This window comes from Mastomys coucha, unplaced genomic scaffold (assembly GCF_008632895.1).
Source record: "Mastomys coucha isolate ucsf_1 unplaced genomic scaffold, UCSF_Mcou_1 pScaffold23, whole genome shotgun sequence".
In the NCBI taxonomy this organism is placed as follows: Eukaryota; Metazoa; Chordata; class Mammalia; order Rodentia; family Muridae; genus Mastomys; species Mastomys coucha.
In genome coordinates this window covers 18,431,098-18,454,434 of record NW_022196906.1, presented here as the reverse complement: position 1 = coordinate 18,454,434, position 23,337 = coordinate 18,431,098, and the positions used below count along the sequence as shown (strand labels likewise).

The 23,337-nt window shown below is 39.4% G+C and overlaps 1 protein-coding gene across 2 annotated transcripts in view; it reads right to left on the bottom strand.

Annotated features, from left to right (window-relative positions):
* Positions 1–9,401: 9,401 nt before the first annotated feature.
* The window catches only part of Npsr1 (neuropeptide S receptor 1), a 207,242-nt gene continuing 193,306 nt past the window's right edge, over positions 9,402–23,337 (bottom strand). The window contains exons 7-9 of one of the 2 annotated variants that reach the window (XM_031344054.1): positions 15,224–15,310; positions 10,839–11,019; positions 9,402–9,867 (exon numbers count right to left, since the gene is read on the bottom strand). In XM_031344054.1, coding sequence (XP_031199914.1) covers positions 9,777–9,867; positions 10,839–11,019; positions 15,224–15,310 — 359 coding nt within the window. In that variant the 3' untranslated portion in view covers positions 9,402–9,776. The remainder of the gene's footprint in view (positions 9,868–10,838; positions 11,020–15,223; positions 15,311–23,337) is intronic. The other variant, XM_031344055.1, reaches the window with a different exon arrangement.

The window sequence follows — 23,337 nt, the reverse complement described above, 5'->3', positions numbered from 1 at the left end:
TTTTTTTTGTTAACCTAAGTTTTTTAGGTGCATCACTAAGACATTTATTTGAGATATAGTTTCATCATTAGATCAGTTTCTCAAAATCTCTGTAGTTTTTTTTTTAAATTATTATTATAGGCTTTCAGTGAGTGATATAAACTCATTTTAGGATAGCTTTCATTGTGTCCCATAGATTTTGGTCCATGATATTTTCATTTTCATTCAATTCTAGAATTAAGAAATTCATCTTGATTTTTTTCCACTTCAGTCTATTATCATTCAGGAGTGATTTGTTTTCCTTGAATTTGTGTGCTTTCCTGTTTTGCTATTTTTATTTAAAAATTTTATACAATATATTTAGGTGATATTGTTCCTTCTCCAAACTCCTCCCACCTCTGTATTTCCTAACTTTATGTTTTTCCTCTCCCCTTTAATGTTTTTTCAACACTCCCTTAAAAACCAAAATCAAAACAAATGAACAAACCCAGAAAGACCAGCCCCCCTCCCCAAATAAAAAGTATCCAAGTGAAACAAAGCAAAATAATAATAATAATAATAATAATAATAATAATAATAATAATAATAATAAAGCAAAGCAAAACAGAACAAAAAACCATGGAGTCCTTTCTGTGTTGGCCAAATACTCCTGGGCATGGAGCTTGCCAGTGACATTGAACTGGCTTTCTTTTTCCAGCAGGTGTCAACTGCAAATAGCCCCTTGGAGTACTCCTGGTGTTGTCATGGCACGTTTTGTCTACTTTCCCTTCTTAGTTTTGTCTGGTTTTGAACCTGTTCAGGTCTTGTGCACTCTGTTACAGTCTCTGTCAATTCATGCACAATAGGGTATTATTTAGCTCTTAAGAAAAATGAAGCTAGCTTTTCAGATATGTTGGTGGAGCTAGAAATAATCATCCTGAGTGACAAATATTGCATGTTTTCTCTTAAGTATGTGTTAGCTATTAAACTTTAGACATGTTTATTTCTTTTTTTTTAAACTTGCAAGGCTCGTCTTTATTTTGTTCCTTATATTTTGAAAGTGAAAAGAAATAGTATTGAGTCAATTCCTTTTTTATGTTTTTTAAATATTTGTTCTATGTATTCATAAGCCTTAAAGTTTCTTCAACGATTTCAAAGGTATTAGGGTATTTTCCAGGGTAGCACTTTTTTGAACAATTCTTGGATTTTTCTGGTCCACAGTACTTCCTTCTGTTCCAAGGTTACATATGTTTTGATTACTAGTGTGATTTTTAAATTTTCTGAAGCAAGCTGAGAGGCAGGCAGAAAGATCCTGATGATAGGGCTGGAGTGGGGTAAGAAAGGGAGGGGGAGGGGAAAAAGGACCTTTCTTACCTTGTTCACCCCAAACCTTCTCAAATTGGGACTAACCTTAGCAAAAATGTGCAGTGCATCTGAAGGGAAGGGAAATTTATTTCTCTGCTTTTCTATTATACAAGTTAGACATGTGTATTTTAATATGAATGTCTAAAGTGGTTAAGTAGCTAGAAAAGTACCAAGGAAAGGAGGAGAGGAAATGGGATCTTACTACTATAAAGAGGTAAAGGGAAAACTAGATTTTGTACACTCTTTGTGGGTTTTATTATTATTGATGTCCCTCTTTATTTGAATATGATCAGATAGAATATAGACTATGTCTTCAATTGTGCTATCTTTATTGAGATATTCTTTGTGTCTTGGTGAGGGTTCCATGGGCTATTGAGAAATATGTGTACTCTTTAAGTGTTCTATAGATGTCTGTCAGATTTATTTGATTTATGAGGTCATGCAACTCAAGAGTCTGTTAATTCTTTTCTGGATGGCTTATATAATATCATGTATCTAAATCTGATGGTGTTTCTTTTTTTTGAAAGTGCTTTTCTGTCTGATGAATATAAATTTGAAATTGTAATATCTTTTTTGTGGGTTTTTCCTTTAATGAGTATAAGGTATCCCTCCTTATCTTGTCTGATTCTTATGGATTGAAGTAGTGTGTATGTGTGTGTGTGTGTGTGTGTGTGTGTGTGTGTGTGTGTGTGTGCTATTAGAATACCTATACTTGTTTATTTCTTAGTTTCACTTGCTTACAACAATGTTTTCATCGTTTAACCCTAAGGTAATCTCTATCTTGATCTTCAGGCATTTCTTGGAGGCCACAAAATGATGGATTTTGTTTTATGATCCAATGGTGTGTCTTTATTAGGGAGCTAAGACCATTTATACTAAGGATTATTGCTGAACAATGTATACTGTTTCCTGTTGCTTTTGTGGTATTTTGCTGGCCCTTTTTCTTCAGTGTTCTGGAGTCATTTATTTGTTTTCTATGCTATTTTGAGTCTATTTATCCTTCTTTTTTGACATTAGTACCTCTTCTAACATCCTCTGGCTTGGAAGTCATAAATTCTTTGAATCTGATTTTATTCTGAAAACAATTCCTTTCTTTTTTGATCATCACAGATAGGGTTTTTTGAGTACAATAACCTGGATTCACATCTGTGACCTTTCATACCTTGTAGAACAGTGGTTCTCAACTTGTGGATCATAATCCCTTGGGAGTGGGTCAAACAAGCATTTGACAGAGGTTGTATAGCAGATATACTGCATATCAGCTATTTCCATGATAATTCATAAAAATAGCAAAATTAGAGTTATGAAATAGCAGTGAAAATAATTTTATGTTTGGAAGTCACCACAACATGAGAAACTGTGCTTAAACATCAGTTTGGGAAGGTTGAGAACCACAGCTGTAGAACATGTGTCTCATGTTTTCAGCCTTTCATCTTGTTCAGTGAAAATCAGCTATTGTTCTGATGGGTCTGCCTTTCTGCTTGACATGATCTTTTTGCCTTGGACCTTTCAATATTTTTTTTCTTTCTTCCCTACATTTAGTGTTTTGGCTATGATAGTAAGGTGCAGTGTTTCTCTTCTGATTTTATTTGATGTTCTGTAATGCCTCTTGGAACTTGATTGAACTTTCCTTAGATTTGGATGTTTTCTTTTGTGATTTTGTTGTGCTTTTAGGTTTTGCTTTTGAGCCGGAACTCTTGTATATTTTAAATTAAGTTTGCATCTTCATAGTATTTCAGAGTTCCTGAACTCTGAACATTTCGGGCGGGGCTGTTTGACCTTCTCTTTAATTGCATGTCTTCCAGACCCGATATTCCCTTTTCTACTTATCTTACTTCTACTCAATTGGTGAGTTTTTTTCCCTAATTTTTATTTGATTTATGACTTTTTATTTAGAGTTATATTACATTTTGGACTTTATTTAAAGATTCTATTTTTTTTAAACTAAATTTGGTGCCTTGAATTTTTTTTTTTCATTTTTTTCAATCAACTATTGTGTTTTGTCTTTCTCCTGCTCCCATGCATTGATTTCTATGGCCATGGACTACTTGGCCTTATCCTTTCATTTTCAAATTTGTTGATTCCTGTTTTAGGCATTTTATTTCATTTTATTTTTACAAAGTACAGACGATTGCATGAAGTAACCCTCTGGTATGACAAATTTTTATTACTAATTGGAACATTCATTTTCATTTATTATAATAGCTAAATTTTGGTGAAAAATTCATCATTTTCTTCACCCATCTAAGCTGTTCTATAATTTTCTTCCTCTTGTCTTCTTTCATATTGTGTTTTTTTTTTTTTTTTTGAAAAAGAAATCAACTAACAGATAATGATCAGTGAAATAGCAAGGCTTTAGAAGTGATAATCTGATTTCCTGTATTCATTGTAGCCAAGATGTGGAATCAAATGATGTGGTCATTGATGTGTAGATGGATAAAGAAGTTTTAGTTCCCTCCACCTTATTGCAAAAAGGATGAAATCCTATTATTAGCAACAACATGGGGGAACCTAAAAACTACCGTGTTAAGTGAAACAAGCCAGACACTAAAAGCAAACATCTCAGGACCTCACTTGGAAAAGAATATTGTGGTCTGCAAGTTTAAGGTGGTGAGGTGAGGAATAGAGAGAGAGAAGGCAGGGAGGTGGTCTCCCTCTACTCCAGTTTTCTCTTCCTTCTGTTTTCTCTCCTTCAGACAGGGCTGGCCTCCAGATCTATGTAAATGAGGATGGCTTTGAATTCTGGTCACCCCATCTCTGTTTCTCAATACTGGGTTTGCAGGTCTGTGCCACCACATCCAACATTACTCTTTTTTTTACTCTGGAAATTGTATGTTATTTCAATTCTTTTAGCAATTATTCTGAAAACTTTATGTACTAGATATATCAATGTCTAATTCTAATCTGCATTCTATGTTCACTTAATGTAATTCAATGAAGTTGAAATACTTCATTTCATTTAATATCCTTTAGATGGGTATGCAGTTATGTTGGCATAACTTTGAGCTACCCCCATATCCCCACTCCCAGGACCTTTTCTGGGAGTCTCTGAGCAGACTCCTACTCATTTAAACATTCTGTGAGGATGGAATTGCATGTTTAAAATGTTAACTGGTCCAGCCCTGTTGTGGATAATGAATTCTTAAATGAGGCATGACTGTTTCATAGTTCCCCAAGAAAGAAAGTTGGCAGCTTGGTAAGGGCCATCTCCTTTTACAGGAATGAAGGTTGCCAGGTTGTAGGAACAGAGCTGCATACATAATGAGCTATATTCAAATGATAACGGAAACACAACAAAACACAAAAACAGACTCAGGCTGTCAGATGTGTGGCTTCTTTAAAATATCAACCAACACCAAACACTAGAATTCTTTTATTTCCTCATAACAATATTGTTTTATTTTCCTGTTTTTTTTCCATGAGGTTAAGGCCTACAATCTTTTTAAATCCATACTATGAATGTAGAAGAAAGAGACAAGACATTTCTAAGTATTTTTATGCATAACTGTCTCAACCAAGCTGAGATATATGTGGAATTAGTTCAAAAGTACATTATTCTTATAATTATCACAGTGGAAAGTCATTAAAAAGGTATTAGTGTTTTGATATAGGGGTGGGTTGGCCTCTGGGAGCTGTTGCTTGATGAAATTAAGTCTCAATTAAATTGTGTTGTAAATATGGCCTGAAAGAAGAGAGTCTTTTGCCATTTATATTGAATTCAGTTCAATAAAGCAGAGATATTTTCTGTAGTGTGACTGAATATTTTAAGCACACTTGATCTGTTAGCCTAAACATTTACCTGTCCTCAAAGCTGTGTAATAATGTACTCACATATTTCTTAACATCTTGGTGTGAAGGTAGGCACCTTTATTTTACATACCGCCTTGCTGCCTTTTCTGGTCCCATTGGAACATCAAGGCCTACAGAGAGCAACACTATGGTTTACATTCTAATTTTCTATCACACTCTTTCCTGTTTGGGATGTTATATGAGTTTCTGAGTTCATATGGTAAGGAGAAAATTTATACCTCCAAAAGACATGACTCAACCTTGACTCACTGAAGTGTTAGTCTTCAAAGGGAAGAATTCTAGCAGCACTCTGCAAGTCTAATTTAATCCACTGCAGTCTATTTTGCCCCCATGTTAGAAATAGTCTTGTGATACCCAGAGACACAGCATGATTCACCCAGGGTCATCAGACTAAGGACTATCATGATTAAACCATGTTTCCCAATTTTGGAAAAAAAAGCCGGTGAAGATTTCAGACTCTATCTCAATGAAAAGCAAGTTCTGCATAGATGGCACCTTCCTACAACAATCCGTCCCATTACTTTATTGATCTCCAGGCTCCTATGAGGATAACAGCTACAGGCTCCTGGTGGCTACCCTTCACTGCATTCTCTCTCTAACTTTAAGAATTGATCAGTGGATCATAGGATCAGAGGTCTGCCCCAAAACTGGGAGTAACTGGGACCAGTGGGACCCAGGCACACAGGAACTCCGCCAGCTGAGTGGCCCAGGTTGCTTCCAGTCTTATCTGAGTAGATGCTCTGAAGAGACCTTGGGCAGAAATTTTGCAGCCAGTCTCACAACACCCAGAAGAAGCTCCACCCCCAGGCACACTAACAGGCCCAGGATCCCAGGATCCCAGGCTCTGAGAATCACAGGATCATAGAGAAATAGGTCCAATATTGTACAATACAATACATACTTCCTGCTTGTTTTTACATGACAGTGTCTTGCTGTGTACCACATAATAGTCTTGAAATTATGCTTCTCCTATTTTAGCCTTTCTATTAGTGGGATTGTTTATTTTATGTTTTTTACTATACTATGGTTTTCAGAACAACTTACATGTTTCAAAATTATTTATACAGCCCAAAGAAACGTAGATGATTAACTTGGGAGGTGGCTTGTAAGAGAATAACAAAGAGTAAAACTGAATGCTTTGCTTGATGTTTGTAACTATTGTATCAATTTTAAAGAAGAGGACTTTATAAGTTAGTCTTTCTCTAAGATGAATGCTTTTCAAAATAACCACAGCCAACGAACCAGATTGTTACCCTCACCTAATGTCTGTGCCACCCTCCAAGCAGAACCATTGTTCATTGAAACAGTTGGTGAATGACTTTATGGATAGATCATCTTAATACACACACCATTTCTTAAATGAATGTAACCTGTTCCCTGTGGGCTGAGAATGAAGACAATCTCTCAAGTCAAAGAGCTTTGACCATAGCAAGAAATCTGTATCCAAAAATTGTGTCTACAATTTATTCCTTGGCCCAGCAGAACTGTCAGCTCTCAGCTAAGGTACAATGGAGGTAAAATCCTTTGGTGATGTAAAGGTCATTGAAGTACATCCTTATTACAATGAAGTCCAATGTCTAAAAATTGTCCTTATTTTGTGTTTATATCAAGTAAGAGCCAAGATTTTAAGCTCTACTAAACACGCAAACAAACAAAAACTTTTTATCTATTTATGTTCATTTAAAAACTACTAGTAGTGTATTATTTTAAAATGTACAGTTAATATGTTGGGATTATTTAAAATTTATATTGAGAATAAACTTCTGTATTTTCACTATTGCTGTAGACAAGTATCTACATAAGACTGTTCAATTGATTGTTGTTTTATATCAAACAACTTTTATAATACTCATTTTCATTGTTACAATATTTTATACATTTTAAAGAATATGACAAAATAAAAATAAGAAAGGTATTGCAAGTATTGAAGGGTGGAGTCTCTGGGAGGAGTCTCTGGGAGGAGTTGGGATACAAAAAGGAAACAAGAATGTGATGTAATTCTATTTATTAAAATATGTTTTTAAATGTTAACAAATTCAGATAAATTGAAATTATGCATCTTTTCTCATCATAATGCAATAAAACTTAATAAAAAAGAAAAGAAAAAAAAAAGAATTGATCAATGGATGGTGTCTTAGTCAGGGTTTCTATTCCTGCACAAACATCATGACCAAGAAGCAAGTTGGGGAGGAAAGGGTTTATTGAGCTTACACTTCCACATGGCTGTTGATCACCAGAAGAAGTCAGGACTGGAACTCAGGCAGGTCAGGAAACAGGAGCTGACACAGAGGCCATGGAGAGATGTTTCTTATTGACTTACTCCTCCTGGCTTGCTCAGCCTGCTCTCTTATAGAGCCCAAGACCTTCAGCTCAGGGATGGCACCACCCACAAGGGGCCCTACCCCCTTGATCACTAATTGAGAAAATGCCCCACAGCTGGATCTCATGGAGGCACTTCCCCAACTGAAGCTCCCTTCTCTGTGATAACTCCAGCCTGTGTCAAGTTGACACACAAAACTAGCCAGTACAAGATGGTGTAGGCATGTGGCAGGTTCTGCAGACCAAGAACTTGACAGAGACTAAAAGTACCTATCAAGGGCTCGGGCCTCTTGTTTTGCTAGAGAGGACACCTACCAGATTCTACTTGTTAATTGACTCCTATGCAGGCAGCTATTTCAGCAACAGTTCTGTGAGTCTTCTCTGGCACATCTTGATTTAAAGAGAAATGTTGAGAAGTACTTCTCAGCCACTCAACACTTTTACTTGCTCAAATTTAGTTGATTGGATGAAGAAGAAAGTAGCTTTCGAAACTGTTGTGCAAACAGAAAAGTAAATTATTCTGTCTCCTCAAACATAGGGACTAATAACGGAGAGACAGTTGGTACAGTGTCTAATTTCTGCCTAAAGAGATGCTTTCCCTAATGTCAGATGGAATTGAAGAAGAAATTTGTGGAAAAATTACCACCATGACCTTCAGCAGGCAGCCTTTGAGCTGATAAGATAATGAGGAATGGGTGCTTATAAAATAGACTGAACATGTTAACGACTCAACCAGCAGTCAGCCAAAAGGACAAGACAAGGTTTCAACTCTGGAATGGAGGATTTTGCCAAGGAGATTTCAATGTCAAAGCCTGTATGAGAAGATAAAAATAGGGTGTTCACATGCGTCATAGGGCCGTGGGTGGAGATGTACACACAGTCAAATGATGCCATTTCCACTTCAGGCAAAATCTGAAGAAAAAAAATGACTTGAAAACATTAGTCATATTTCACTTGAATTATACTTATAAATACTGAATTGCAGACCTGTCAAAATAAGCCCCACCAGCACATCCTTGCAGAGGTACCAGATAGACAAAGGCTACGGCTTACAAAAGCTACAACTTACAGCAAAGAGCTTGCAAAAACATATTGGGAAAGTCAGGAAGCTGAGCCCCCAGCTGAAGAGGATTCTGAGAGTAAGAATGGGTAGAAATATCCTTGAGGTATGTGGAATGAGTTCAGGTTGGCTTGAATGTTGATTCTTGGAAGGGAAGAACCTTTTTTTTTATTAGATATTTTCTTTATTTACATTTTAAATGTTCTCCCCTTTCTTGGTTTCCCCTCTATTCCCTTCCCACCCCCATTCCCACCCCCCACTCACCAACCCACTCTGTCCTGCTTCATGGCCCTGGCATTCCCCTACACTGGGGCATCTATCAAGCCTTCACAGGACCAAGGGTCTCTCCCCCCGATTAATGACCGACTAGGCCATCCTCTGCTACATATGCAGCTGGAGCCATGAGTCCCACCATGTGGTTTAGTCCCTGGGAGCTCTGGGGGTATTGGTTAGTTTATGTTGTTGTTCCTCCTATGAGGTTGCAAACCCCTTCAGCAACTTGGGTCCTTTCTCTAGCTCCTTCATTGGGGACCCTGTGCTCAGTCCAATGGATGGCTGTGAGCCTCGTCTTCTGTATTAGTCTGGCACAGCTCAAAGAGCTGTGAGTTCAAGATCTCAGCTCTCTCTGTAGTTCATAGTCAGGGTGGTGTGATCTTTCTGCTAGGTGAAAATAGGCCTGAATGGTATCCTTGTTTTGCAGGAAACTGTACTGTCCTTTTCACAAATCTCAATGTTTGGGAGCTTGCTCTTGTTAACACTTCCTGCTGCACACGGAGATGTATACAATAGCGGGGTCTGAAAGTGAATTGCTTGGCGTTTCAGGGGCAAACATCTCATCTACACCCACTAAACTTCCAATATAAAACTTGTGGAAAGAAGTCTAACCTTTGTTAAGTCTCATATTTACTTTCAAAATTGTAATTAGACGACTCACGGGTAACCCCCCCCCCCAATATCTTTCTGCTTGCCTGTGTCATCAGTTCACAAGGACACAGGGCCACTGAGGGTACAGGTGCTGGGCTATGGGCAGAAGGGCTGGGAGACATTAGCAAAAGAAAAGTATCACTTTAAGTAGACACAAAGATGTGCTGAGACCATGTTGGCTAGTGCATGAATTGCAGGTGACATGCCCTCATTAGAAAGCTGGCTAGGTGATATCGGAGTCGGGAGGAGGAACTGGCTCAGGATTCATGCACATACACTAACTGGTGGTAAAGATCCAGGAGAGCTGACTGAGCTCAGCCTAGCACTATCGCCTCAGGGTTTAGATGAATTCCGGCTTGGAGAGAACCTGCATCTCATGCCTCTCGCTTCTCTCTCGGTATGTCATTCTGGAATCCTGTGGTCTTTGCATCCTAGAGAAAGTCAGAATAAAGAAATAAAGGAAAACGATTTACCTCGATGAAAAGACAGCATAGAAGTTAAGAGATCAGAGTTTTAAAAAGCTCATTAAAGATCAGATGCTTGTTAGACTAGAAGAAATGAACCTCTTCCTCCACCACTTGCCATCACAGCCTAGTGGACAGTGGCATCATCTACAGAGAAGTAGATCCTGCCCTATCCCTACTTCCCATCTGCAGAAAAGGAAGTGTAAGGAGGTTTGCAGCTTCTCTCTTTGTAGAAGCCGGATCTGAACTTTAGCAACTGCCATTAAGCAAAGCCTTAAGCCATTTTATTACTCTCTCTGTAATGAGTTTCCCCTTACTCCATATGAGTTTACTTCATACCTGATGAGAACAGAAAAAACACAGAAGAGTGACAGTGGTTGACAGGGGACTGCATTTTAGCTCTGCTATAAATGATGGGTATGACACCAATACTGTTACTTAGTCTTGTTAGGCTTACTGTGTAAAATTTCACCTATGAAGAAGTGAAAATGTCCTATATCACATTCCCAGTAGGTTTATAGTAAGGCTATCCATATGGAGAAGCTTCCATCAAAATCAAAATCAAGGTTTTCCACATGGGCAGCACTGCCATGCCATGAGCATGGATTTGAACTCATCAAACTGGTAGGGACTTCCTAAACTTTTGTTTTTTTCTTTTGGTTTTTCAAGAAAGGGTTTCTCTGTGTAGCCCTGGCTGTTCTGGAACTCACTCCGTAGACCAGGCTGGTCTCGAACTCAGAAATCTGCCTGCCTCTGCCTCCCAAGTTCTGGGATTAAAGGTGTGTGCCACCACCATTCGGCTACTTCCTAACCTTCAAGCACCGTATTGTGACACAGGGGTTTTGTAGCCCACTGTTGAGCTTTCAGAAGAAAATGAGAATCAGAGTCTAGATTTGAAAACTGCTGGTGTGTCTGGAACCAGCAAGAGTACAACTCACTTGCAGGGGGAGCAGATGGAGCTGCTGAAGATGCAGTAGATGAGGGGGTTGATGGCACTGTTCAAGGCAGGCAGGTTCTGGATAATCACAGAGGCATAGAAACGCTCCTTGGTGTCTGGGAGGAGGTTGAAGTTGTCTAACATGTCAAAGAGGAAGTATGGGCTCCAGCAGCAGATGAAAGCTAGGGAGAGGAAAGCCATTAGCACCTCTGTGACTGCACCAGAAACATCAATCTTAGTCATGACTGGAAGTTTAGCTGAGATGATCTTTGACACTAGAGCTCTCTCAGATATAGAACAGTTGTGTGTGGTAACATGGCTGACACATTTGCTTAAACCTGTGTATTAGTATGCATGCATCCTGTAGACAGAATTCCTAAGCTGAGATTTTCTAGATCCTCTATGTCTGGAAAGGGAGCTCTTACTTCTTCTACTGGTATGGAATTGTTATAGAAAGTTTATGATCTGATAGGCAAGGCCCAGAGCCTCCCACCTATCACAATTCTGAAGGAAAATGAGCAAGACTCTTTAAGGATTTCAGAAGCAGACAAAACAGTACGAAATTTGACCAGACATAGACCATTAGTTCTAGGGAATACAGAGATTAAAGTAATCCTAAAATTTTAAAGCATGAACAATAATAAGATCATTATGATCTCAAGATTTTTTTTTTATGTTTAAGTTAACCTCTTCAGAAAACTTCCACCCAATACTTTTGTCCAAACCAACTGGATGTAAGTACAAAGTGTCAAAGGGCAGGAGTGGGATATGGGACTCTCAATTGTGATGGGTAAGGTTTGTGCCATCTTAACAATTCTCCAGGGTGCCCAGACATTTGGTTAACTATCACTCTAAATATGTCTGTGAGGATGTTTCTGAATGAGATTAATATCTACATTAGTAGAACACATAAAACAGATTGCCTTCTGCTGGTGAATGAGCCTCATACAATCTATTGAAGGCATAACTATAACAATAAGGACCTGTGAGAATTCACTCTAGCTGACTGAGTCTCTTTGAACTAGAACAACAGCCCACACTTGGAGTTAAACAGAAACATACAGAGTCAATTTTGTTCTCAAACCTTTAGGTTCAGACCTGGACACTAGTGGCTATCTTGGGTTTCCTACACTACCACGGAGCTCGAGTTTTCTTGGCCTCCATGATCCCATGATATGATTTCTTATAGAACACTAATCTGTTAATCTGTCCTTCTGTCTGTCCATCGGTGTGTCTGTGTGTCTGTCTCTCTGTGTGTCTGTCTGCCTACCTGCCTGTCTCTCTCTCTCTGTCTGTCTGTCTATCTATCTATCTATCTATCTATCTATCTATCTATCTATCTATCTATCTATCATCTATCTATCTATCTATCTATCTATCTATCTATCTATCTGCCATCTATCAATGATCTATTATTCTGTCATCTATCTCTTTGTCATCTAGCTTGGAATCTCATCTATTTATCTGCCATTTCTCTGGATAATACAGGCAACTATATAATCACATAGTCTTGCAACCCTGTACACAAATGTGTTACCCTTCTCTCTTGTCATATCATTGCATCTTTAGCTCCCTAACCATTTCTTACCCTCAGAGTTTGTCTCAGAGTAGAAGTTCAGTATTCCCGGATATTTACATGAAGGGCCAAATGTCTTCCATTCTCATTTGATAGGGATTCTGGAATGTGATTCAGAATTTAGAAATCAGAGATTTACTCATGATTCCCTGCTACACACCATGGATGTGGTTGGTGTCTTAAATGGGAGTTATTTAAAAACTAAGATCACTATCTTTCTTCACTCTGGGTGGTTAATCCCATAGTTGAAATAGTTCTTGTGTACCAAGGTGTAACACTGCCCCTCCCTGTTGTCTCTTTCTAACTATCTATATCTCTTTCTCTCCATTTCTGTTTCTGTCTCTGTCTCTGTTTCTCTCTCTCTTTTTGTGTTTTTCAGGATTGTCAGTCTTTTTATATTCTAGAGGCAGCAGCTAAGCCAGCCAACATTGCCTCATGTCTTATATACATTTTGAATGGTCAAGTTGGCATTTATCTGAGAAGATCCTGATTATAATTTCCCTAGTTTAAAGAGCTAACCATTTTTATAAGTATGCCTAAATATTTATAAAAATTGAAGCTTTTAGAAATACAATTATGTTGTATACAAAGAGAGATGAATTTGTTTAGTTTGAAACTTACTGAGGTTTGTTAGCAGACTCAGGCTAGTGACAATAAAACAGCTTACATTTATATATTTCCTTCAAAACATCCATACTGGCTGTCACTTGTAGCTGTACAGGCATAGGCATGTGATTTCTCTATTTTCTAGTATAGTTGTGCCTATACTGTTATATATAAATTTGATTTTGGTCTTATAGATTTTTTATTTTACTTTTACTTTAGGTAATTAATAAAACAGTATGCTAACTTTAAAAACATAACAGATACTTATCGTTTCATGATGGTAAAGGGGCATTATAAAAATATTTGTTATAGATAGGGCACTTCATTCCGACAGTATGGTGACCTGCCTGCGGGCACCTGATTGTAACACTGACCAGACTTTACATGACTGTGAATATAATTTGTGATTGAACAAGGATACAGCAGCTTGAAAATGCATGCCTATGCATTCATTTCCTTTTTCATCTTCCAGACTATGGGTGTTTGTGATTTTGGTGTGAAGGCAAGGAATCTCTGATGTCCTTCAGAAGACTCTGAAAGAATTCTTAGAGCCCTGGCAAGCTGTGGATGTCTCTTCAGCTCATCTTTGTGGTGTTGCTGTGTGCCTACACTCTGCTGGCTGGGTCATGCATGTGTGTGTGATCTCTTTGGCATTTTATATTTTAGAAAGGGCAGATGAGCTATTCTGCTGATTTGGCATATAGCCAATTCCTTGTTAGAGCTTCTAAATTCTTCTAAAGAAGCAGAGAAACTGGGCAGTGGTGGCGCACGCCTTCAATCCCAGTACTTGAGAGGCAGAGGCAGGTGAATTTCTGAGTTCAAGGCTAGCCTGGTCTACAGAGTGAGTTCCAGGACAGCGAGGGCTATACAGAGAAGCCCTGAAACAGAGATGGGGGGGTATATCAGCTAAATTAATATGAAACAGCATGAATTCCATTTTGGATATCCACATTCATTTGTTCATATCCATGTTGAGTCAAATGTTAACTCAGTAGTGTATATGTTACCCAACTTTGGGTTTGGGAATGATATGTATAATTCAAGAGCAACTCATGGCTTTCATAGATTTATGATTGTGTCATGAGAGATAGAATTAATAAAGAAATTGTGTGATTATATAGAAAGTCTGAATGCATACCTGTATGCTAATATACATCTTAATAAAATTGTATCTATGAATGTATATTATGTCAGATACAAATAGAAAACAGCAAGAATCACCAACACGGGATGAAACTAGATTGATTTTTTTTTTTTAAAGAAATGTGCTAGGGAAGCTGGAGGAGGTGTCATTGTTGGGGAACAAAATAACACAAGTAGACCATGAATCTGTCTGAACATTTTTGACAGATAGGGATACAAATTGATTTCATGGATCCTAAGTGTAGAAAGAGAGGGCTGAAGATGTGTAAGATGAGTTACTGAGGTGATTTGAATATACTTGGCCCGTGGGAAGTAGGACTATTTAAAAGGTGTGGCCTTATTGGAGGAGGTATGGCCTTGTTAGAGGAAGTGTGTCATTGTGGAGCTGCAGCTTTGAGGTCTCATATATATGCTCAAGTCTGGCCAGTGTGACAAGTCTGGCTGAAGTCTGCTGCCTGTGCATCAAAATGTAGAATTTTCAGCTCCTCCAGCACCATGTCAGCTTGCAAGCTGCACCCACCATGCTTCCCACCATGATGATAATAGACTGAGTCTATGAAACTGTAAGCCAGCATCAATTAGTTTTCCTTTGTAGGAGTTGTCATGATCATGGTGTCTCTTCCTAGCCATAGAAAACCAACTAAGACAGGGACGTAAGCTGTGGCCATACGGGAAAATATTATTTTCTCTGGAATTAAATATCCAGAAGGAAAAAGACTGCACACCTACTTCTTCTTTTCCTTGGGGAGACAATGTCTTAAGTAAAGTAACTGAGTGGAGGATGATTTGTATATAAACTCTGGGTAGTTGGTTCCTAATCAGATTTCCTCTAAGTAATCCAGTCTATGAATTTGGTGGGCAACTAGATTCACCAAGAGAAGGCTTAGAAGCTGATTATTGGCTCCTGCAGCAATCAGACATACTCGTGAATCCCATACCATTCTTTCTAATGAGAGATAAATGTGCTTGTAGCACATTACTTCCCTGCATGGCCTGTCCATCGCCAGCTTGTTTTTAGAAAGTTTATGCAGTTTTGTTCCATGAGAAGGGACATTTCTTACCAAGGATTATGACGATGCTGTACTTGATGGCCTTGATTTTTGCCTTTGAGATGAGCCCTCGGTTGTAGCTACAGCATAGTTTTCCATCTGTAGACAGAAAAGTGGGATGGTGAAGTGGGCAAGACAGTTTCTGTTGAGTGAAACACTGAAGGTTAGACGTGCAGACTTGCTTATGTCCTGCTCCTCTGGGACAGTGTTAGACTAAAATGGTTCAGTGGAGGCTGATAAGAGCTGCTCAATTTGCAACCTAATGCAAGTGCCCAGACTCTCTTAGAAGGCAAGGTCAGACTACCTGAATCATCCATAGCTGTAATTAGATCACGATGCCACAAAGGGGTGGATCCTACTTGTTGAGGCCTGGGCTGCTCAGAGAAACCCATGAAGTCACTTCAGCTACCTGCTAGAATGGCTACTCCAGATCACCTCACTGATCACATTCAGAAATTCTGTAAAAGTCCAAGCCAAAAGAAAGAACTGCAGCTGAGCCTGCACATAAACTTTAATTATATGCAACTATAATCTGAAGGCAAGATATTCAAGGGATGAACATGAGCATCTGTGGAGAGGGCTTTGTCATAATTGAAGTCTGTGTATTGAAGGATTAACAAATGCTTGTTGAATAAATCAACAAATACTTCTTACAGTTGAGATGTAGTGATTAAAAAATAAGGTTGATTAAGATTTGCAAAAATGTGCAATGGATCTTAATGATGGTCTAATTACAGCTATGGATGATTCAGTAAATAGGAGATAGGGAGATGGAGCATTGGCTATAGGGTCACTTGCCTGAAGGAATTGTTACTCTCAGACCTTCCTATCTCATAGGACATGAAAAGCTTCGTACATACTGAATAAGCATGGTCAAGATAATAGAACACACTCATTACCTGGTGCCATGGAGTTTGGGTGAGCCTTAGGGAGCACAACAAGAGAGATAGCTCAGGAAAGAGATGGCCTTTCACCAGAGAAGCCAACTGTAGACCTCAGCTATCCTAATTCATTTTCACTTGGAATTTATTTTAATCCTGGTAGATACTGGCCAGAAGTTTACCTGTGTTCTAAATATTCAGTCTCATTTCCAATACCATCTAGCCTGGTCCACCAAACAAAGCATATCTGACAGTAAATTCAGACAGAATAAAAAGGCTCAGGTAGAGTTCTTTTTCTTGTTTTCTAGATACTTTCCTTTAAGCAAGAAATATGCCACTCCACAGGGATGGATGAGATGAGAGAGACATAACACAGCCAGGGACAGAGAAGAGAGTCATTTCCTGCCCATTCTGCCCCAGTAGTTGTGCTGGGAAGCTGTGAGAGAGATACAGAGATTACCATGTAAACTCCAATGGGGAGGGATGAATTCTAAAAGTAAAGAGGCAAGTGTGGGCCTGGGACTTGGTTAAGTTGGAAGCTGTTGCCTAGACCAAGAATAAGGAGGGTGTGCTTACTTAAAGCATTTTGACTCCCCTTGCTTTGATGCTGCCTAGGGTTGTCTGACATTTTGGGATACAGAGAACCACAGAGGACAAATTATGAAGACCTAAGATGTCCTTGTGAGGGCCCTGGGGTTCTCCAGACAGCAGCTCATTGAATGCTTCTAAGCCTTTTCACAATGTGGCTATTTCCTCATTGAAGGGGACAAGCTCTTACTAATGAATGGACTTTGTAGGTACAAAGAACTCCATAATAGCTATAATTATTTGTACTTCTTCAGGTCAGGATCTTTGTATTATTCTGCACAGTTTTCAGAATCACAGAACCTTATCAGTATAAGAAGATAAGCTTTCCAGAGTCCTTCCACACCCATTCTTCTTCAGTGGCATGACTTGCCTTGCAAAAGCTTTGAAAATTTCTGAATATATTTTGGGTTACCATAAATGTTGGTGTGTAAAGGTGAGAGTGCCCTGGTAGTGGAAGGAGGCTAGAGAGTGCTTTTAGACATCTTCTAAGACCCAGAGTAGTGCGCTCCCATGGAGAATGAACAGTTTACCTCTCTGCAGTTACTAAGGTAAAGACCCTCATTTCCAGGGTGCTATCACAGGATGGATACAGAACTCAGGCACAGACCTGAACACACCCTTCTTCTGTACAAGTGGCTAGATGTTTGGGATACTTGCCTAAAGTTCCCAGCCTTGCTTTTCTAGTTTGTAAAATAAAGTGTAGCTTATTAAGTTACTAGGAAGATACAATAACAATGTATTCCACGTGTTAAGATCTGTGCTGACATGTCAGTCACCTTGCCACTTGAAATAAATTAGGTTTCAGCAGCGTTTTAGCGTTTAGAATAAAAGCTGTCTTTATAGAAGAAAACTGATGGCTCACTACCCTAGATAGTCTGTTATACAGTGGTGTTGCCATGGACAGCAGGAAATTATCAGGGTGAGATTATCTCCACGGGGGCAAGGAAAGATGATAGCAGACCAAATTATGTCCTTTCGAAGTGTCCCCACATGCTGGCCCAAGGTAACAGCTGGCCCCTAAACAGTGTGGCTTTGAAAACTTAATATGTCTTTTAGAAAAGTTTGTGAGAATGACATTTGTGCTCTGAAATCTTTTAAAATGGGAAAATCTCAACACTTCCCACAGGAGGACTAGATGACAATATCATCAACTTCCTGCCCTCTGGATCTCCCAATGAGATCAGTGAAAATCATCTTTAATGTGACCACTCCGGGAAAGGCAAAGCCTCCAGCTCCAAAGACAGCTCTTCAAAGAGAGCTGAGTTACAGAATGCAGGTAATTCTCCTTTATTGGGAGATAAAAGGATTATTTCTACTCAGGACTTGGCACTGAGCTGTACTGAAAGCAGTGAAATTCAACTGTCACTGGATGAATGGCTTGGGACGCTGGGAGGTAGCGGGCTCATTAGATCTGAAGTTGGAAAACGCATGGTTGCTAATACTGCTTTAGATCCAGGGTATAACTGTAGTGGGGTCATGCCAGAGCTCTCCAAAGGGTCAACTCTAGGTTTTCACCTTCCCAGGGATTCAGGCTCCCTTCAGATTTACTAGAATCTCATTATTTCTTATTTCTGTGTTTATATAATTATATATTATTATTGTGGTGAACAGAACTGGAATACCATGAAATGTGTGTGGAAGTCAGGGGACATCTTTGTGGAGTTACCCTTCTCCATCCACCTTTATTTGGACTCGAGGGGTTTGACTCAGGCTTGAGCAGAAAGCACCTTTGTCCCTTAAGTCCTCTCTCCATGTTGACCCAGCACCTGTATCTGGGCACTGGTTCTCTGTACCTTTAAATCAAGGTGAACTGTCTTCCTGTCCAATAGGCAGATCCTCTGCAAGGACCTGGAACATGCACATGTGATTTTTTTCTAAAACAAGAAATTCTGTCTGGAAACATTTTAAAACAAGTGTGTTTCATGTATTGAAACTTTACTTATGAACTTTAGGTTCATTTATTAAATGAATATTTTGAAGTTTTGGAGATTGATTGATTACTTTTGAACAGTAAGAACTTTTTAATCCATAAACATAACCAAGTTGTCCCTGGAGCTTATCAATTAAATGCTTTTATCACATTAGGAGTTGGGCCGTTTTCTTCTCAGGACCATTCTGGTGCTAATTTTTCTGGTAAATCAAATTGCACAACTCAGAATGTCCCTAGATCTTCCCAGGCCACTGCTTTCCAGGGACACCTTATTGTCCTGACCAGGACTGGATCCTTGCTTCTTGTCTGGGCAGCTTATGCCATTCCACCTTGCCCTCTACTGCCAGCCACCCCTATAGAGAGGCTCAGACTTGGGCACCATCTGGGCATCAGCCATGGCCTCTTTGGAAGCATCCCCATGAACTCTCTGAAGATGTCTGTGCCCTTCTGCAATGGTCCAGTTCTCTGGTTCAAGACTCATCGTCTACGTTTAGTCCCTGGGTGGCAGATTGGTCAGTATCACTGCTGGTCCCTGGATACCTGCTCTTAACCTTCTGCTCCTTGGAATGGGAGCCACAGATCTATCCTCTGTGCTTTGCTGTCACAAGGGCCTATGCAGAGCTGACAAAGCTTCCAGGACTTTTGGCATCTTGAGCATCCAGCATTTTCCCATAACCATAATTAAGGAATGTGATTATTTCAGAATGTTCCAGTTGACCCCTAGCCCTTCTCCCTGGGAGAATTTTCTGTTCATTTCCTTGCCTTGGGGTGTATCTACTCACCCCATTATCTTACTTTTTTGTCTGAACCTTCAAGGTGAAAGCATTTTGAGGCTTTTTCTCAGTAGGTTTTAATATCAGCACTGACAGGAGGCCACACCAGGGTCTGAGGAAGTGTCAACAAACTTACTGGTTAGATGTTTTTGTATTTCATATACCGGTTTTGGCAAATATCCCAATTCCAAGGGATTCATGCCCTCTTCTGGCCTTCGTGGGTACCAGGTACACTCATAGCCCATATACACACATGCAGTGAAATACTCAGATGCATAAAATAAGAAAAAAATATTTGAAAGAAAACCTTCTGTTTTGTTAATGCTACTCATGTTTAGAGTTTATATCAGCGATAGAGTTTCTTTCACCTGACTGAAGCAGGCACTGTGTAGGCAGGCAGCATTGGGATACTTGTGATGTATTTGCTGTGTGTGCCATAGATGGTGCCTGGTAAGGTGATTTATGTGTGTACTCTGTGAGATGACAGGGGATGAGGGTAATTAACTGAATGTTAGTGGTGTATTCACATTGGTTAGTATTGCATTGATTTGTTACCAGCCATGTTTAGCAAGGAACTGGAAAAAAGAAATGAGTGTAGATCAGAGTTGGGTGACATAACAAGAATAATAAAGGAGTCAGAGAAAGTCTACAAATTTCTGATCTTATAGAGCTGTAAATGCCAGCTGCTGCTGGCCTGCGCTGGCCATCATTCTTATGTAGCCCATTGTGAAGTGAAAATACAGAGCATCTATAGATCAGCCAGGGGCCTTTCTAAGTGTGCAGATTGAGACAACAGCCCAGTTCCCAAATGTTGCTATTAACATCGAGAAGTTTTAACCAGAAAACACCATTTTAAGATTTAACCTTGAAACAATGACCAATGACCAGACCAAGGACATGGCTTTCCGTTTTTGCCTCAGCTGCCTCAGATAGTCTCCACTGGGTGGAGAGATGGGGATTAGAAAGGGAAGGGAAGAAAGACTTAAATCTGAGGAGGTTGGGTCTGGCCATGGCTGCCAGTATGTGAGACAGACCAGAAGCAAACAGATCAGCAGCCCAGTGCAAGTGTGTGAAATGTTACTGCCAAGCAGAGTAAAATCAGGAGATTTGTTTGCATGCCAGTCCTTAGAATCATCAGATCATTTTGAAAGCAGTTCTCTAGGTGGACAATCACTCGAGAGTTAAGCAGACACTTCCTAATGACTGTTGGTGCTGTGAGTCTGGCTTTCCATTCTGATATGCAGCTGATCATGCTTTGCTGACTTCTAAATTGCTTTTTAAAATTGATCTCTAGGAGTTCCTTGTGCATAGTCACCTTCTTCCGGGCGCGTTACGTTCCAAATGGTTTCTCCTAGAGTGTTCAGACTGGTTTTTAAAATGCTAACAGAGTCAAACTAATACACTTCCATTTGCTGAATGATGTATCATGCATCTTGTTTTAAAAGTCTCTTCATTTCCAGTGTCATAAAAATATTATATTACTTTTATTTAAAGACTAATGAACTATTTTTACATATAAGACTCTAATTTCCCTGGATTTATGCTTTGACTTTGTATGAAAGTAAAGTTTTAATTCTTTCTCTATGATCTTCTGACATATTACAAGTCCTTCTGTATGTATAGATCTGATAGAGGCACATAATACTTTCTGCTGTTATCTATTTTATGTCAAAGATATCCTAACAACTCATATTTGAAACAGAAAAACTTGTCTAATTTGTTCAACTTTCCCAGGAATAATTTGGATTTCTCAGCTCTTGAATTTTCCTTACTTCATGTCTTAATAGAGGTCTTAAAACATCTACCAGACTCAATAAAATGAGTTTTAATTTGTCTTTGATATGGAATTGTATTAGTTTGTAGATCAGTTGGGTGAGCCAACATGTTAACGATAGAGATGCTTGCTAGCTACAAAATTCCACAGTAGTCATTTGCTGTTTTTGCATTTTTTGTGCATATCATATTTTAGATATAGTTCTTTGTAGAAAGGCATTTTGTCTGTCCTCAGCTACTGAAGAAGCTCTGAGCACTTAACAGGCTCATTATAGAGCTTTCAAGCTATAAAGCAGAAATTTAACCTAGTTCCTAAACAGGTTTTTTTTTTCTCTACCTCACTCTGCCTCAAAGACTTTGAAATATATAGTTTGACATATCACACCAGCAAAGCCATGATGATGAGATTCAGTTCTCTCCAGAAATATTATGGTTTTGTCTGTTTCATGGCTTTCCCTCCCTAGTTTCATGTTCTCATGCAGTAAATGCCCACTCCATAAGGTGTAGTTTCTCCTAGAATGCAAGCTCGTGAGGTCTAATGTTTCGGTCTATGCCACCTGCTTAAGGCAAAGTGTCTGGTCATTTATGAGCAGGTTTTTTTTTCAGCCTCTGGGTGGGAGAAAGTAAACATGCTTGTCAACAAGAGGAAGGGCTGCACACTAAGGGTGACTTGGGCTTGGCAGGCAGTGTTTACAAAGTGAGCTTCTGTTCACACTAATCTTAGCCAATGTACCTTGCTGATGAGCAATAATCCTGGCATGCCAACACTGCTGGAGATCCCATTACCAGCCAACTCCTGAGCTGCTTGGCTTTCCTGACACATGGGATGTCAAGGAAAGTCCATTGCTGAATAAAACACTGACAGAATGTGAGACTTTGAGACTAGCAGCTGGCCTCATTCTGGAAGCGGGTCACAGATGGTTACAAGCTAAAAACAGGTGTCAGGAAGACTCAAAATTATATTAAGTGATGAAAATTGACAGTAGCCACTTCTACTTTAGGAAAAGGAAATGCTGTGCATGTCAGTGGGCACACATCTCTAAGTGGTTTTGTACTGATTCAGTACTGAAAGTTGGGGAAGTCCAATGTTGTGACTAGAAAGTACAACCGAGGGAGGCATAAGGGACATTTGAGAGAGAAAGTGCTTGCCAACAGTGATGGAGAGGCCTATCAAAGATCACCTCAGACCTCTGGCTGTGTGTACCTGAGTGGTGAACTCATGGAAAATGAAGTAACCTTCACCATAGCTCATTGGCTGAGAAGTGCAAGCAGAAGAAGAGCTGTCCGATTTGAGGTTGGGAAGGTTAGAGCTCAGGGGGATGCGCAGGGAGGAACAAGACAACCTTAAGCAATGAACAGAAATCACAAGACAGAGGACTGAATCTGGAAGAACAACAGAACCCAAGCTACCTCAACCAAACCAAACTCTGAACCTTCAAATACAGAACAAATACTTTAGAGCTGGGCTGAGAGGCTGCTCCAGGGGAGCGCTGTGGATGGGGGCTGGGCTAAAGACCTTGAGTTTGGATTTTTAATAAAATCATGTTTTATTTTACTTATTTATTTTTTCCAAATTGGAGCTGTTTTAAAAAGTCATTTGTCACTTCCCTTTCTATAATTTTCTTCCTCGTGGGTGGTGGCCAAGCTTAAGGGGAAAAGCATGGGTGTTCTAATCAGTCACATGTGTTTGAATCCTGGTCATGTCAGCATGTGCTACATATAGAAACAGCAAGATGCCTCACCTCTGAGCCTGTTTTTTTGTTTTTTTTTTTTTGTTTTTGTTTTGTTTTTTTAATCTACAAAGTACCACTTTGGAAATTGGGCAAGGATTAGAGAGATAACAAATGGAAGGATGTCCTGTGGCCAACAGTAGAAGCTCCTATTCTCCCTCTGCTCTATCTGTGTCACCTGGCCACAGTCTGAGATTTGTGTCCTTGTCTTATACTGTTTCGGGCTCACAGGAGCACACAGCATAACCACCTGCATTAAGATGAAAATGCCACAATTCACATTTCTCTCTACATTCTCAAGGGAAAGAGCCAGAGATGCTCGGGCCAAATACACCTGTGGATCCTCTTGGCCATCTCCTGTCACATGGGGAAGAAAAAGCTTCTAGTGTGATAAGTTAAGCTCCATCTATGGAGATTTGGGGAGCCCAAGTCTAAACAGTTATTTAGAGAT